This window comes from Sinocyclocheilus grahami, unplaced genomic scaffold, assembly GCF_001515645.1.
Source record: "Sinocyclocheilus grahami isolate Dianchi unplaced genomic scaffold, SAMN03320097.WGS_v1.1 scaffold1009.1, whole genome shotgun sequence".
In the NCBI taxonomy this organism is placed as follows: Eukaryota; Metazoa; Chordata; class Actinopteri; order Cypriniformes; family Cyprinidae; genus Sinocyclocheilus; species Sinocyclocheilus grahami.
This window is the reverse complement of record NW_015506188.1, coordinates 282,330-298,740: the sequence shown is the minus strand read 5'-3', so window position 1 is coordinate 298,740 and position 16,411 is coordinate 282,330. Positions and strand designations below refer to the sequence as shown.

The 16,411-nt window shown below is 36.7% G+C and overlaps 1 protein-coding gene across 3 annotated transcripts; it reads right to left on the bottom strand.

Annotated features, from left to right (window-relative positions):
- Nucleotides 1–3,609: 3,609 nt before the first annotated feature.
- Nucleotides 3,610–15,120, bottom strand: LOC107565582 (phosphatidylinositol 4-phosphate 5-kinase type-1 alpha-like). Of its 3 annotated transcripts, XM_016250839.1 has the most exons (16): nucleotides 14,882–15,120; nucleotides 14,498–14,601; nucleotides 12,562–12,596; nucleotides 11,825–11,914; nucleotides 11,206–11,336; nucleotides 10,996–11,113; nucleotides 10,534–10,686; nucleotides 10,124–10,423; nucleotides 8,686–8,882; nucleotides 6,990–7,073; nucleotides 6,865–6,913; nucleotides 6,674–6,758; nucleotides 6,394–6,591; nucleotides 4,902–5,034; nucleotides 4,639–4,732; nucleotides 3,610–4,481 (listed from the first exon to the last, which is right to left on the bottom strand). In XM_016250839.1, the coding sequence occupies exons 2-16, from the start codon at nucleotides 14,538–14,540 to the stop codon at nucleotides 4,479–4,481; spliced, it is 1,713 nt and encodes a 570-aa protein (XP_016106325.1). In that variant the 5' UTR covers nucleotides 14,541–14,601; nucleotides 14,882–15,120; the 3' UTR covers nucleotides 3,610–4,478. The 3 variants fall into 3 exon arrangements, with proteins under 3 accessions (XP_016106325.1, XP_016106327.1, XP_016106326.1); XM_016250841.1 differs by lacking the exon at nucleotides 4,639–4,732; XM_016250840.1 differs by lacking the exons at nucleotides 14,498–14,601; nucleotides 14,882–15,120 and adding an exon at nucleotides 14,450–14,466.
- Between the last annotated feature and the right edge of the window lie 1,291 nt (nucleotides 15,121–16,411).

Genomic DNA, 16,411 nt, shown 5'->3' with positions numbered 1-16,411 from the left:
TCAGTATCTTGATATGCCCCACCTGAGAGGTGGATGGATTATCTCGGCAAAGGAGAAGTGCTTACTAACACAGATTTAGACAGATTTGTGAACAATATTTGAGAGAAATAGGCCTTTTGTGTACATAAAAAAGTCTTAGATCCTTGAGTTCAGCTCATGAAAAATGGGGGCAAAAACAAAAGTGCTGCGTTTATAATTTTGTTCAGTGTATATATATATATATATATATACGTATTATTTGTAGTTTATTTAATAGGGACAGTGTACAAGTGCACCAAATCCTTCTCTGATAAGAACCAGATGCTGCTTTTCATCACATTATAATCAGATATATCTTTCCACCTGTAGTCCCTAATGGCCGGTTAGACATTGCAGAAAAGCTACCATGCCAAGACTCTTAAAATGTTTATTACTTTCAGTGACATTTATTCCTTCATTCTAATTCAGTTTTTTTATTTAATTTTACTCAACAAACTCTCCGTTTAGTCTGTTTTTTGGGGAAGATTAGCCTACAACTTTGGTGTTCAACAGTTTCAGAAATGTAAACAAAGATTAAAATTTAAACTTCATTTGGTTGGTTTTATGTTAAGTTAGTTTTAAGAAAAGAAATATGACTGTTTGAAAAAGGAAATTTGATTATTAAATTAGTTTTTAAAAGAGGTCAATTATCTTAAAATTTCACATGGGTTTGAATCAGATGGTCAATTTACACTCGGTGCATCTTACCCAATGACTTGGGTCCACTTACCCCCACCCTGGGGCAAATTGAGCCACAGAAACACTTTTTAATAAGAAGCCATATTTTTAGAACCCTTTATCATAGATACATTCTGATCATATCATCTAAAATGATAGGAAACATCCTGAAATTACTTTAGATACTTTTATTGTACTTCTGCATCAATTTCCCTTATCTTGAGGACCACTTAAGTAAAAAAAAAAAAAAAAGGCTCATCTTACCCCACTTTCCCCTACTGTGTTTTTATATTAAATTATGGAAAATAACTGTTGCAGTGCTGCAAAACTATTAACTTTTTACGAATTCCAAGATTTACTAGTCATTACTTTTTAAAATAATTGCAACTGCAATTATTTAGAAGTAGCCTATTATATTTCAAATATTTTTCTATGAATCTGTTAGCCTGCATTGCTTGAACATCTATTTTGAGAAATTGTATTATTCTCCCATTCGAAAATGAATGGGAGAATAATGATTTATGCGGTCACTCCTGAAACTTTGCTGCTTGTACAGGGTTTATAAGGCCGTTAGCAGCACGAAAAACAACTTTTATTCAAATTCTGAACGGATTAGAATGTGCGCAAATAACCATTCCTTTAAAAATCACTAAAAATGTCACTTACTTCAGTTCGTCGTGATCTCAAAAAATGCCTTTATAACGAATGAATCTCTTATTTACTTTACATCGTGTAACAGTGAGAGGAGTCTGTGTTTGGCGAACGTTACATTGCTCAGCGCTACGAAAACACGTTGTAAAGAATCTTGACGCTTTCCAGAGAGCAAACACAAATACGCACTGGAGCCTTTACCACATTTTTTTTGCGTGAGAGTTGGCGAGCCCTGCTTTTGACTAACATCTCATGCTTTTCACAGAAAAATAACATCATACATATTTGAAACGGTTTTAATTTCAGATGTAAAACACAAAACACTTTGCCTTTAACAGGCTTTAAGATATTATCTGTTGGTAAAGCATAACACAAGATGCTTTTTACACTAATAGCAATGGATTCTATTTACACTAAGTGAAAATAGCAGCATTTCTGAGCATATGCTATTAGCAATATGCTAGCACTTCCCAGACCTGTCCTGGAGGACCCCCTGCCCTGCACATTTTGTATGTCTCCCTAATCAGACACACCCAATTTAGTTCATGCAGTCTCTACTAACCAGCTAATGAGTGGAAGCAGGTGTGTTAGATAAGGGAGACATACAAAACGTGCAGGGCAGGGGAGCCTCCAGGACAGGTTTGGGAACCACTGTGCTAGTGGAAATAGCTATAGATTCTATTTACACCAGGGCTGTCCAAACTTGGTCCTGGAGGGCCGGTGTCCTGCAGAGTTTAGCTCCAACCCTAAGTAAACACACCTGAAGCAGCTAATCAATGTCTTACTAGGCATATAAACTTCCAGTCAGATGTGTTGAGGCAAGTTGGAGCTAAACTCTGCAGGACACCGGCCCTCCAGGACCGAGTTTGGACAGCCCTGATTTACACTGTTAAAATATGATTTTCTGCTATTTATACTACTTATTGCAAAGAGTGGCGGCGATTATCTGCACCTCAATATTGTGGTTATAATTGTATACTGTTTTATAATAAACAGTATGCAATTATAATGTATTGAGTGAAAATAATTGATTCAAATTTCTTAAAGCCATCTTAGCAGGACAATATAAGCCCTCCCTACTCCTACCCTACCAGATACTTTTTCAACTTTTCGATTATTTCCTTAATTTTTTATTGAAAATATATGCCTTTCCAGTGTGATATAAGATTTGAAAAGGGAAGGTGAAAAAAGGTTCGACAAAAGGCGGATTCGACCTCGGGTTGGCCGCGTCAAAAAGAACTATCTACCCCTGGAGCTGTTGTTTTAGACCAGGGGTGCCCACACTTTTTTGTGTGGGGATCTACTTTTCAAATGAGAAACTCACCGAGATCTGCCAAGTGAAAAATAAATAAATAATAAAATACATATAAAATAAATAATTTTAAAAAGCTTGTTGGGATGTATTAATATCCTTTGAAAGAGAGCAGTAATACATGAATATGTCATTGCAAGAGTGAGGAATATTTTCATTTAAAGCTACTAAACACAATTCTCAGTTTGATAAGACAATAAGAATGAAGGCAGCATTTTCAGAATAAACAGCAATTGCACAAGAATCCCAGATTGTGAGTGTACAGTAAAAAAACGCATTCAGCTTCCCAAAAAAATTTACACAGCCATCGAGTATCAGACACTTTAGAAGTAGAGATAAAGAAATAAATTACATGCAAACATCCAAATAAATATGACTTTGTACAGGAATGTTTCTTTTGTTGATAAAAATTGTCACAGAAAAAGAAATCCAGCAATGATCCCTTACTTAACTCTACCTATTTGAATATAAAAAAAATATTTGCATCTTCATTGCCAATGTCTCTGCAGTCAGACTTACTGATAAGCATGAACATGTTCAAAAATAATGAAAAATGTTTTAGTTTAGGATTTAGTTTAATTTGATTTTATCTCTCTTCACAAAACCAAGGCCTTAAGATAAGTTCCTATTCTACCCAGTTTATGTAAACATAAAAAGATACTGTACAGATGCTATGTTTTACAGTAGCTAGTCTGCCAGGTATGAAGTATTATTGTGCCCTAGAAAAAAACAACCATTTTAAATTCAATGCTAAACAAAGAAAAATCTAAAAATTAGTCCCGCATGCTGAAATTGGTCTTTAATATGTGGTATCTTTTTACCCTCTGTTTACTTTTGTTTATCTCTCGCAAACAATGTAATGCAAATAAAACTAGGAAAAACATTTTCTTGACAAGCTCCAAATATTTTTTTTAAATAAGTATATGATAAGTCAACTGACTGTTTTTTTCCCCACCCTTGAGGAGACCATGCAATTGTGCAGTTAACTCTCAGTCATCATGCATGGTAAAAGGCTTCCTGTTCATGACCAGACAAAATAACTCTTGTGATTAAGGCACATGTAAATATCCAATAAAATATCACAGTACTGCAATCGAATCGATTCATAAAACCAAGTCGAATACATTTTACAGATTTGAAAAGTGTCTTATGTGATTGTTCAGGAAACCTGATCTGGTTTGACTCATCTTACATTTTTTTTATATAATCTTGCCATATTCCTAAAATGTCTTTAAAATAGGCAATAAAAACTCAATCAACCAGATTTCCTTTTGTCCCTTAAAATAAATAACATGACTCCTGTAGATTCGTCTCCTTGGCAAACTAAGAGAAAAAAGATGCATGGTCAAATGAAGTCCACTAGAAAACTCTCACAGAGGTACTCAAAAGACCTGCTTGCTCTCCAAGAGCAGGTCACGTGACGTTCATCACTTTACTTCTGCTGTTAACATTATCAGGTTCTGGAAGTTCCTGTAAATATGTTACTGTTTGAGAACAGTGATATCACACTGTTGAGGTACTACAGTGACATCCTCTTTTGGTTCCATTTCATAGCAGCAGTATTGGATGCTGTACTGTTGACATCCAAAAAAATACATATATAAAAAAGGGGGAGAATATCTTTATGTCTTTACAGTTTTATGAACATGTGCACTACTCTCTTTTGTTCTCCAGATTCTCTGGTTTCCACTTCCCCAGGTGTTTACAGCAAGTCCATCTTACTTTTATGTTTTTCTTTTTCTTTCTGTTCTGATGTCCTTAAAAGAGAGTAAATCTTTGACCTTGAGGGTTTTATTTTGTCCTGTTCATCCAAAGTCTTTCACTGCAATAGCAAGAGAAAGAATAAATTAAACTTCTGCAGAATAGAGTAGAATGACTAAGACTGCTGCAGGACATTCAAAACACTCCTAAAATATCAAGCGTGACTGTGTTTAGTCTACACTGAAACAGATTGCGGCCCAGAACAAAATGTCTCTTACTTCTGACGTGCTTGTCTGAGGAACAATCTCACTGAGTGAAATGATTTCCACATCCAAGCTTTCCCCTGATGACTGGGCAGCTATACTGCTACGACTGGGAATGAAATGAACTTGAATCAACAGAAATGTCAGTAAATGTTTATTATGTGTGAAAAGACAGAGTGCATCAGCATGCCATAGAATCAACACATAGTATTAGTAGTAGTTATAGCTCAATTTTTTTTTTTTTTACAAATTCAACCAAATCTTGTTAAACCACTTACCTCAGAGCTGGAGTGTTTGAAGGCCGAAAGCTTCCAGGAGAGGTTGCTGACAGGGTCGTATCAGCTGAGCTACTTGTGATCTCATCTTCATTCAGTTGCTGTGGGAGCAGGTCAGGACGAGCAGTCTGCACACCTGAGGAATAACGAGAGAAAAGAGTAAGCGCTCCTTAGTCAACAATGATTTGAAAGGAACAATGACAGGAAAGACTGAACTACAATCTGCTTTTCACTACTAGCTGATGACTCAATTTAGGCTTCTACAATGTCAGATGATTCAAATGCATAAACCTCAGAGAGAACTGAAGACTATTGATTCCTGAATTATGAGAACAATGCTGACATTGTCCATGCATGTGCTGTAGGGGGCAGACGTTTACAGCTATTATTTGCTCTGTTATAAGCACACAAGGGCATCAGACTATTAAACTACAAAAAGTTATCATGCAATCTCTGCTAGTGTTGAAATCAAACAAAGCATAGCATGAACAACGCTTTCCATACTCTCAAGGACAAGTTGAGCAACCCTGGCCTAAGAGTTAAGACCCTCAAGTAGCTTGAATGCAAAAAGTAAACTCTGCATAGAGGACATGGTAATTAGCAATCACGAAAATAACACAATTAGAGATGCACAACATATCAGTTTCATATTATTTAGGCCAATATTTAATGTTCTTCTAATATATCAGTATCAGTTGCCATTCAAATTTGCAATGAAATGGAAAGAACCTTTTCTTCCGTATTTTGAAGTATACCCGAGTGTAACAGAATAAATAAAATAAGGTAGGGACTTTTTTCCCCCTAGAAATAGGTTGTTGACAGGATTTTGGGATATAGCCGTTGCATTCATAAGTGAAAGCTTGTGGACAAGAGCTTGCAGGGGTGGAGTGGAATATTTATATAAAAAAAAAAAAAAAGGAGTCAAAAAGTCTAAAAACAGCATATGCATTGCATACATAGATGAACTGTTTGCATGTATTGTGTATTTAGTATTTAGAAAACAGATTTTTTTATTTATTTTGCATGCTCGTTTCCTCTATTTGTACATGTATATTACCTTTTGCCTTTTTATATGAACTTTATAAACTAAATTTAAAAACACTGTTAAATGTAATCTTAAAATAAATATACATTTTTCATAATGTACAATATAATGTTGTGATGCCAAAATTCACTTGAATAATTTGATCCAGTTATCAGTGTTTCAGTTTTTAATGTTTAATTTTTAATCTATTCAGAAAACAGTATAAAATTTGAGTATTTACATCTTCACACTGAACCAATGAGGAAACTCAAAGAAGATTTCCTTGAGCAATCTCAACCAGTCTAGAAACATGGCTAATGATTTACATTTAAGGCATTTAGAAGATATTCTTATCACGAGAGAATGATATTGGAAAGCACAAGCATTTAAAGGCTCATTTGACTGCTATCTTGTTAGGCTATCCTGCTTATCCTTCCCATTTCTCTCCTATCTCTCAATGTCTTCTCATACCGCTGTCTCCTTGAGTGTCTGGGCTGAGGGACACAGCTCCACTGCTGCACAGCTGCGCTGTAGTCTGTTGTGGCTGTGTTTGTTCTGCTGCTACAGGAAGGGACTGTTGTTGGGATAGTCCAGATATTGAAATGTTTGACTTCTTCCCACCAGTTCCCACGGTTCCTCCTCGACTTTTCTTTGAGGGAGACGTTTTCACTAATAGAAGAATAATTTTTTTTAATGCATTAGCCCTTTAATGCATCCGTTGCAGATGTTTCAATGTGACTATCAAACTTACAAGTAGGTTTTTTGAAGACTGTATTGCACATAAACTTCTGGAAACGATCGGCATAGAAACTCGGCCGGTGCACAGATACAGTGTCCTGCAGAGGAAATATAAAATAGCGGAGAGAGAAAAAATAAAAACGCACAAAATACATTTGTATAGTTAGTCTTCATGCAATGTTTGATATAAAGTACGAGACATACCCCATCATGCAGCAGAGCTTTCCATGAGTGCTCCAACTTCTTCACAAGCCTAAACATACACAGTTATTAACAAATTATAGGAATTTATTTTGGAGAAAATGCAAAGATATGGAAATACAGTTTACCTGTAAGACTGAAGGATGTCAATGATGCCGATGAAAACCAGCAATTTTTCTCCTTTTGAATTAAATGCTGGAATTCCTCCCATGCTGCAAATAAAGAACAAATATCACACATTAACAAATGTGCAAGCACAAGTAATAATATTTACAGTAAAATTGCAGCTCTAAACCAAGTGTGTGGCACATTGATTGACTAGTCACCTAATAGCCAATTAACTCATGTAACGATATCAAAATCTCATGACATTATTGTGATATGAAGTCCACAATACAATATTTATTGCGATATTTAAAAAGAAAAAGAGACAAATGAAGAATTGGGGAAAAAATTTAAATTTTGTAAATTTTAAAGTTAAATTATTCTATCTAATGCACTTTGAGAGTTAAAAATTAAGAGAAAACATAAGTCAGAAAAAAAATCAGTGAATTGACTTGTACCTGAACTTTAAAGGGGACTCAACCTTCTTTTTTTTTCTGATATACTGTCTCAGTCTAAATTACATTCACACTGGTGTTTCAGGAAGCCAAACAAATTAGAATAGAATAATAATAATAACAACAATGACAGCAGTAGCCATATAATGCAAAACAATTGCACTGTAAAATAAATGAAAATGAATATTTCACAGAAATACATATATATATTTTTTTGCTTTACACTACAGTACGGAACTTACAAAAATTATTTCCTAATTTCAACACTTGAAAGAGATATTTTGAATTTGGACTGCAGTAACGGTACCCATTTAAACCACTAGCTGTCAGCCATTCATACTGCACTTTTAAGCTTTTATTTTGATGGAAACGGCAGTAGAGCTTTTATTTTGAAGGAAAACTCCAGCTTCAGTGAAAACAGGCTTACAAAAACATATCTCGCTACAAATCTAGTGAAACGCTGTACTCATCTGCCATGAAAATAAAGCCTAACTGGTAGCTATTGCGTTCCCAAATGCGCTCTAAACTCCCAGCACGTGCAATAAACGAGTTTAGTTTTAGTTCGCTCGACAAAGACTGTGCCAAAGCATAATGGCCTAAAACAAATATATTTTAAAAACTACACTTTTTGCCCGGAAGACCTATCGTTTCATATCATCATGTGACCACGATAATATCGAGACAGTTTAACTATCGCGATATTGATAATATCGCTACATCCCTACCTATTAGTAAATTATTTCTGTAGGAGCATGTGACACTGAAGACTGAAGTAATGGCTAATTTAGTTTGCCATCACAGGAATAAATTACAATTGAAAATATGTACAATGTTACTGTTAATAAATGCAGTTTTGAGCGTAAGAAACTTATTTAAAAAAAATAAGGCAAAAAAACACTTACCAACCCCAAACTTTTGAATGATATTGTAAAACTCTCTCTAAAACAGGTTTTATTGCTATACACATTTAGACAGTCTTGTGCTATTTTTAAGTGTCCCATAGTTTGCCATCACAGGAATAAATTACAATTGAAAATATGTACAATGTTACTGTTAATAAATGCAGTTTTGAGCGTAAGAAACTTATTTAAAAAAAAATAAGGCAAAAAAACACTTACCAACCCCAAACTTTTGAATGATATTGTAAAACTCTCTCTAAAACAGGTTTTATTGCTATACACATTTAGACAGTCTTGTGCTATTTTTAAGTGTCCCACCAGGTGTTTTGCAGATTCAAGATGCCAGCCAAAGGTGGATCACTAACCTTTCATAGGGCTGTGGTGAAGTATTGCCCTTGGATTCCCCTTGAATAGACTCAATGGCTGTACAGTATAGGGGCTTCTGGCCTTGTGCCTTTTTCTGGGTATCGGGCACTGCAGTAGATGCCTCTTCACCTGCCCGGTCCAAGTTGTGGATACCCATCAACAGACTGTAGTCCATAATTTTAAAACTTTGCAGTACCTAAACATACAGGAATATAGAAAGGCACATGCAGCAGATGCAAACCTAGAGTGATTCAATCACAACAGTTTATTTTGTATTTTTTTAAAGAATGAATTAAGCTACCACGAATGTGCAAAACCATGAGAACCATGTGAAAGGCACAGATGTATCTTAAAGGGGTGGTTGATAGCGATTTCACTTTTTAACATTAGTTAGTGTGTAATGTTGCTGTTTGAGCATAAACAATATCTGCAAAGTTACAATGCTGAAAGTTCAATGCAAACGGAGATATCTTCTTTTAAAATTCTGTCAGTTTAATGCCTACAAAAACGGCTCGTAGGGACTACAACAAATTACTTCCCGGGTTTGTGACAACCCTGCTAAACCCCACCCCCGGGAAAATGCAGCAAAGGGGGCGAGGCCATGCTGCACTGCTTTAGAGAAGAGAAAGAGAAAACTAGGGGAGCACGAACAAATTATTTATATATGAATCGCGATTCTGTCTTCTAACGATTCTAATGAATTTACAAGTTTCAAAATCAATGTTCTAAAGCAGCAGTGCTCAATCCTGTTCCTCGCGTCCCCTGCAATCAGGATCAAATTAATCAGGATCAGACTGTATATTAAAAGCTAACATAAGCAGTAGCATTCACAAATGACAGCGTATCTAAAAGTATGAGACAACAACAAATTAAAAAACATACCATTAAGAGCCGTGCTTGCACAGGTTCTGTATGATCCTCTTCACTAATATCCTCTGCGTCTCAATCGGGCTCAAATTGATAAGCAATCTTGACGACGTCATTGTTTACAATTCAACCGGAGCACATGCACTGAGGTGAGGGGCGTAACATTTAGACTTGCACTAGGCGCAAATCTAGCGAATCACAACACACTGAGCCAGCGAACCAATCCGAGCCAATCGCGTATGTCTGAGGGAGGGGCTTCATAAAAACAGGAAATGATCGGCGCGTTCAAAGGAGAAGGGACAGTGCAGAATAAAAGTAAATTATGTGAAAAAAATAATGCGGTTTTTTTTTTTTTTTTTTTTTTAAACGAAGCATTAACACATGTTAGACTGTACCCCATAAACACAATCAAGCCTAGAAAAAACCCAGTGAACCACCCCTTTAAAGTCATACTACTCTGACAATCCAAAATTTGTAAGCAAAATTCAAGGATAATGTTCTGCCATCCTTGCTTACGTTTCTTTCCTCTTACAATATGTCAGCTTCGGTCTACAACACACACACTCTTACCCGACAGTCTCTCTGAATAGTCCTGCATAGGGCATTGTAGTGGTCACTCTCCAGCAATATGCCCTCAAGCATGTCCTGCATGAAGTCTAGGTCTTTGTACGTAGGCAAATACTTGGCCCTTTCTTTCGGTGAAGCACGTCGCTTGCATGTCGAGCCCTTCAGGTCAAATTTAAAGTGCATAGGTACAGCGCGTGGCAGCAGGTTGTTCATCACTACAATTCGGATGTTCTTCCCCTCAGCCTGAACGCAGTAGAGGCCGTAGAACTTAGGGAGCAGCGTACGCATGTTCTGGTTCAGGTTCTAGAAGATGAAAAGTGAATTATGTGGTGGAAACTACTGCGCTTAATATGTTATGATAAAATGAACAAGAAGTGTTGAGATTTTTTAAAAACACAGAAATACACACTTACCATGAAGTAACCTGGCAGGAGTGTTTGCAAGAATTCCGCCTCTTTGTGTTGTACCGTCTTAATGATAAACTCATCATCACTAGATACGTAGAAGAGAGAGCCGCTCGCTCCAGGATTAGACAGCTCAATAAGGGGTTCATTACAAAGAGAGTACTGCAGAAAACACACACACACACGCACAGCAGTTAACATATGACTGGAGGCTTGCAGGTGTCCATTGAACTAAACGCAGTGTCACTGAGAAGTGCTTTTGGCTTTTCCAGACATTGTTTCGATTCAGAATCCAGTGACAAGTTTAACTCTACACAACAGCAAGTTCTATCTTATATTTCAGACCAGTTTCAAAAATGAATATTCATATTTTCCCTAAAAAAAATTCCAATGACAATTCCACACCTAAAAAAAAAAACAGATTTTTCCAGGAAACCATGGGGACCCTATTTTGTGAACAAACAAGATTACCAGATAGTCATCAGGTCGGATCCCAAACATCTCTCTGAAATAGCGGAACGCAATGGGAGCATATGTTTTAAACTTGAAGTCACCATGGTGATGACCTGGAGTTGAGTTGCTGCCTTGACTAAGAGGAAGACAAAAACAAGCACATTTATGTACACAGTGTCACTACTAATGAAAAGTTCTTCAAGGTTACTTTTATGCAGACACACAAACCTGGGAAAGAAGATGCTTTCTACCACTTCGAAGTCCTGCATGAGCACATCTCTTTCTGGCTTCTGGCTCAAGCTTCCCACACTGTGTGTGATGCCCAGCTGAATGGCCCCCTTTAGAGCAGATGACGTGGTCTGAGGAGTTCCAATGGAGGGCACATGAAGAACAGAATAAAAATGTGTTTGTGTGCAATACAGAAAATAACAAGACCGTTCTTCTGGAACTACTCCAGGTTAATTTTAAAACTAGCCTACATATAACACTGATACATACATCTTGTTTGAAGGCCTACAAAAGACACATGTGATTTAATAAAACTGAAAGGGAGTAGCAATAACTCAAGGCCTGCTGGTCTTATCTGTATGTGCCTGCCCATGTCATTTATTAGGCTTTATCTTCTTCATGGTGCCATACAAAGAACAGTGAAGACAACAATAATCTACGTGTTGCAGGAAGATCTGACAGATTCAGGAATGTGCATCATGACACGGAGTTTGGAAGCTGAACTGCCGATACGTTTGATCTGGTCCCATCTCTTACAAACTTCTATTTTTAAATATTTACAGTGTATATGTAGCAGTACTCAAAATGAGGATAAAATCAGGATATCCACAGCTCGTACCTTTTTATATGTGGTTTCCCCAGTGGGGTCAATTCCTCTGTGGCCCATGGTCTTTTTGTTCATCTGGGATGAACCAGAGATGCTGAGAAGCTGAAAGATATATGATTGCTCAGTAAACACATCAGACAAGAAGACAAAAACATAAGAATATTTCAGTTATTAATCATTTATTTAGGATGTTAAAAACAATTTGAACAAATTATACAACGATGCGATTCTATAACACATTTCAGCATCACTGATTTCACTAGGAGATTTTTCTGTACATGGCTGATAGACAATTATATTATAGTCTTAATATGAATTTTTTTTTTATTTTTTTTATTGTGATTTATTCCAGTTCCAAATCAATTTAAAAAAAGAAAACACTGTTTATTCTAAACGAAACAGCAAAAAACAAACAAACCTAATTGATCTCAAGAATAAAGTAACATAAGTAGCACAGAAGTTATGCAGGATATATAGTGAACACTTTAATGGATGTAAATCAAGACCCGCATCAAGAGCTGTGCTGATTCATGAGAAATAAACAGAAATAAAAGAAGAAGAGGGCAGAGAGTCCAAAAATCACATTGTAGACAAAATGTAGATATCTGCTAACACTGATTAGGAAAACAGTTGCCATAAACAGTATGTAACAGGAGCCATAAATAAATTGGCCAATAACCACAGAAAGTGGATGGGACAAAAAGAGAATGTGAAACTATTATTAAAGCAATAAAGAAGCATATAATTACCTCAGAGGAAGCCATCTTTCGATTTCCAGGAGTACCTATGGAGTCCAAGAAGAAAAAAAAACGTCTCACCCAAATGTTATAATGCAAATTAATAGTGGAAAAAGCCATTAGGCATTATATTATTTACTAAAAGACTCTTGCCAATCAAAAATTCAAGAATGCACAGCGCATATATGTGAAGCATTAGACTGTACTTCTTAGACATGTTCTATTGGTTTGATTAAAAATTCAGTCTAGCTTCTGTGCTGTTTCTTAATTTTGTGAATTACTAGCTAATGACATCCATGAATCATGCAGTTTTAAGATACCAACACCTTAAAGAAATAGTAAACCTAAAATTGAAAATGTGCTTCAAATTCACTCACCCTCATGCCATCCATGATATAGATCAATTTATTTCTTAAGAACAGCTTTGGAAAAAAATCAGCATTACATCACTTGCTCACCAGTGGATCCTCTGCAGTGAAAGGGTGCCGTCAGAAAGAGTATCCAAACAGCTGACAAAAACATCACAATAATCCACACAACTCCATTATAATAGTTATAATATAATAACACTTCCGTGAAAAAGTCCTCTCACATCAAAATCCAAGTTAAAAATGTCTTCATAGATTTGTTTATTTCAAGCAGGAAGCTTTTCTCTTCACAAGACATTACTTGATGGACTGGAGTCATGTTGTGGATTATTGTGATGTGATTTATCAGCTGTTTGAACTCTCATTCTCACGGCACCCATTCACTAGAGAGGATCCGTTGGTGAGCAACTGATGTAATGATAAATTTCTCCTGAACTGTTCTGCTGAAGAACAAAACTCATCTACCTCTTAAATGGCCTGAGGGTGTTTTTTTTTTTTTGCTTTTGCGTGAAAAACTGCACTACAAATAAAATGCAAAATAAATGCAAATGCAAAAGAAAGCTGTTCACACCGAGTTGAGATGTGTCGTTAACCACAACTATGAGTGTAAGCATGCAGCATGCACAGACACCTGGGTTTCAATTCCTTTGTTCTTCCAAGAAAACACTGTGTAGCCCAATCACAACAGCTGAGTGCGTGGTGGCACTACGCTCAAAATAACAAAGATGAGCACAACCCAGGGAGTCACAGGCCTACTACAGACAGTCTACAACACTGATATTCAAATTGAGTTCATATGCAAACACGGGCACACATGTGCATGTACCTCTCTGCTGGAATAACCTCCAAAATAAAGACATCTGAAGAGTGACAACAGTGATTTAAAAAAAACAGGCAGGCCATTTTTGCCATGAAAAAAAATCAAATAAAAAAAGGTTGACTCTCACAATTGTGAAATTCTTTATATTTCACAATTATTGCTTTTCTTCTTAGAACTGAGTTTATATCTTGCAATTCTTCTTAGCTTATGTCTCTGTGAGTTTTTTGCTGAATTGAATTGTGGCATAAAACGTCTCAATTACCCCTTTTTGTACCATGGCTCCCATACTAATTAAATAATAATTAAAGTAAGCACCTTTTTCATATCTTATTTTGTTAGAAAGCAAACATCACTTGTTGGAGCATTATAACACACATTTATATTTTATCTGTGCCACTAAAAGCTTTGGGAGCTACTGAATATCTGCATATGCATATTTAGATATAATGACTAGAAAATCATCATGTGTACTAAACTGAAGGGCGCAAAAAGAAAAATGTTAGTTATTGAACTACGTCCTGCCAGCACACATCAAAATCTTCACCAGGTAATAATAATAATAATAACAACAACAACAACAATAAATAGCTCTGTGTGGTCACTGCTTCCACATGGGATCAACAAATCTAGTTCTTCATTTCTTACTTTAAAACACAAGACTGATTTGCATGAGATTCATTCTTTGAAGCCAGAGCACAATAACTTCATCTACCTTACACTAATGTGTCAAACACGAAGAGGAAATGAAATGCTCTCTTACTGGAGCTCGCTCCATCCGTGGAAACTACAGCCGGCGTAGCCATTTTCTGGCGGAAGTTTCATATGGTCCTGCTTGTTTTCACTTGTGGTTTATGCCCCACAGCCCTGGAAGATGAGCATGTTCAAATAAAGTCTGTTATAAGAAACTAACTGATGGAAGATTACAAAAGTTACTTAACTTAGTGTGGTAATATTCTATCCTGACATGTAACGTTACTGGAGGAGCGTGGTATTAGTTCCACACTAACGTTACCTGTCGTACTATTACTTTCTCATTTAAAACAATCGCTAAACATAAAAAATGTTTGCTTACTTGCTTGTTTGTATGCTAATGGTTTAATGGCTAGAAACCCACAATAACAACAGGTAAAAGCGCTTAACTTACCTCAACTTATTCACTTCGTTTCTTACTCGAGGATAAACAACAGGGCCGTTAAACTTTGTTTACGTTCAGAACTGCTCGATGCTTCGTGCGAATCTTTGAGGTACTCGAAATTCTTGTTTTTATTACTTTACCGGGTCCATCCGAAGTAAATAACCCGCTGAAACGCACGGAAGCGTCCTCGTTCCTCGAGCCTCCCAAACAAGCGGAAGTGACGTTGCTGCGCCGCACTCTCCTGCTGGGCGCGGTGGCCGTTGAATTTGGACAATCTGGCTTTCTACCTCTACACTACAGGGGGCGCTCGACTGATACAGACTAGTTCAAATGGGCATTTAACCCTTAAGCAGGCAACGTGCACCATAGGATACATATTCTTTAGTCTCTTGTAGGAGGCGCGAGGAAGAATTTTTCATCCAATACTGTTATCATTACCATAGTTGAGGTTATTCGGAGTATGGTGGTCACATGACTTGGTTCAAATTTTCTGTGCTCCTTTTGTCAGTTTGACCTAAAGCTAACAGGTGTGCTCAACTTGAAGCGGCGCTGTGCACACCGATCGAAGTATGTCAGACTCATTAAAGTATCGCGAGAGCGATTCGAAAGCATAAAAAGCGGTCTGCTCTCTTATCGCTCTCGCGGTTCTTTGATGATACACCGATCGGTCTGCCCAGCGCTGAATTAAAGGGATAGTTCACCCAAAAATGAGATTTATGTCATTAATTACTCACCCTCATGTCGTTCCAAACCTGTAAGACCTTCGTTCATCTTCGGAACACAAATTAATATATTTTTGCTGCATTCCGACAGCTCTCTGACCCTCCCATAGACAGCAAGGATCCTAACATGATCAAGGCTAAGAAACGTAGGAAGGAGAGCGCTAAAATTATCCATGTGACATCAGTGGTTCAACCGTAATTTTAGAAGCTACGAGAATACTTTTTGTGCGCAAAGAAAATATAAATAACTAATTTATTCAACAATTCGTTTCCTCCGCGTCACCTTATAACGCCATTTTAGAGAGTATCACATGCATAAACAACATATGCTGTTCCGTGTCAGCAGCACCGTATGTGTTTACGTTGTTTATGCTTTGATTTGAACGTATTTGAACAACATCATTTTTATGTAATCCTGAATCATGATCAAGGCTCAGAAATGTAGCAAGGAGATCGTTAAAAAATCCATGTGACATCAGTGGTTTAACAGTAGTTTTAAGAAGCTACAAGAATACTTTTTGTGTGCAAAGAAAACAAAAAGTTAGCGACTTTATTCAACAATTCATCTCCTCCGTATGTACGCGGATACGTTGTTTACATTCAAATCAAAGCATAAACAATGTAAACGCGTACGGTGCTGCTGACACAGAACAGCATACGTTGTTTACGCATGTGATACTCTCTAAAATGGCGTTATAAGGAGGAGACGAATTGTTGAATAAAGTCTTTAACTTTTTGTTTTCTTTGCGCACAAAAAGTATTCTCGTAGCTTCTTAAAACTACGGTTGAACCACTGATGTCACATGGATTTTTTTAA

Coding starts and splice junctions, on each gene's coding strand:
- LOC107565582 (XM_016250839.1), bottom strand. CDS start 14,540: ATGGCTACGCCGGCTGTAGTTTCCACGGATGGAGCGAGCTCCA. Junction 11,915..12,561: donor GAAAGATGGCTTCCTCTGAG/GTAATTATATGC, acceptor TATATCTTTCAG/CTTCTCAGCATCTCTGGTTC. Junction 11,337..11,824: donor GGGAAACCACATATAAAAAG/GTACGAGCTGTG, acceptor GGAACTCCTCAG/ACCACGTCATCTGCTCTAAA.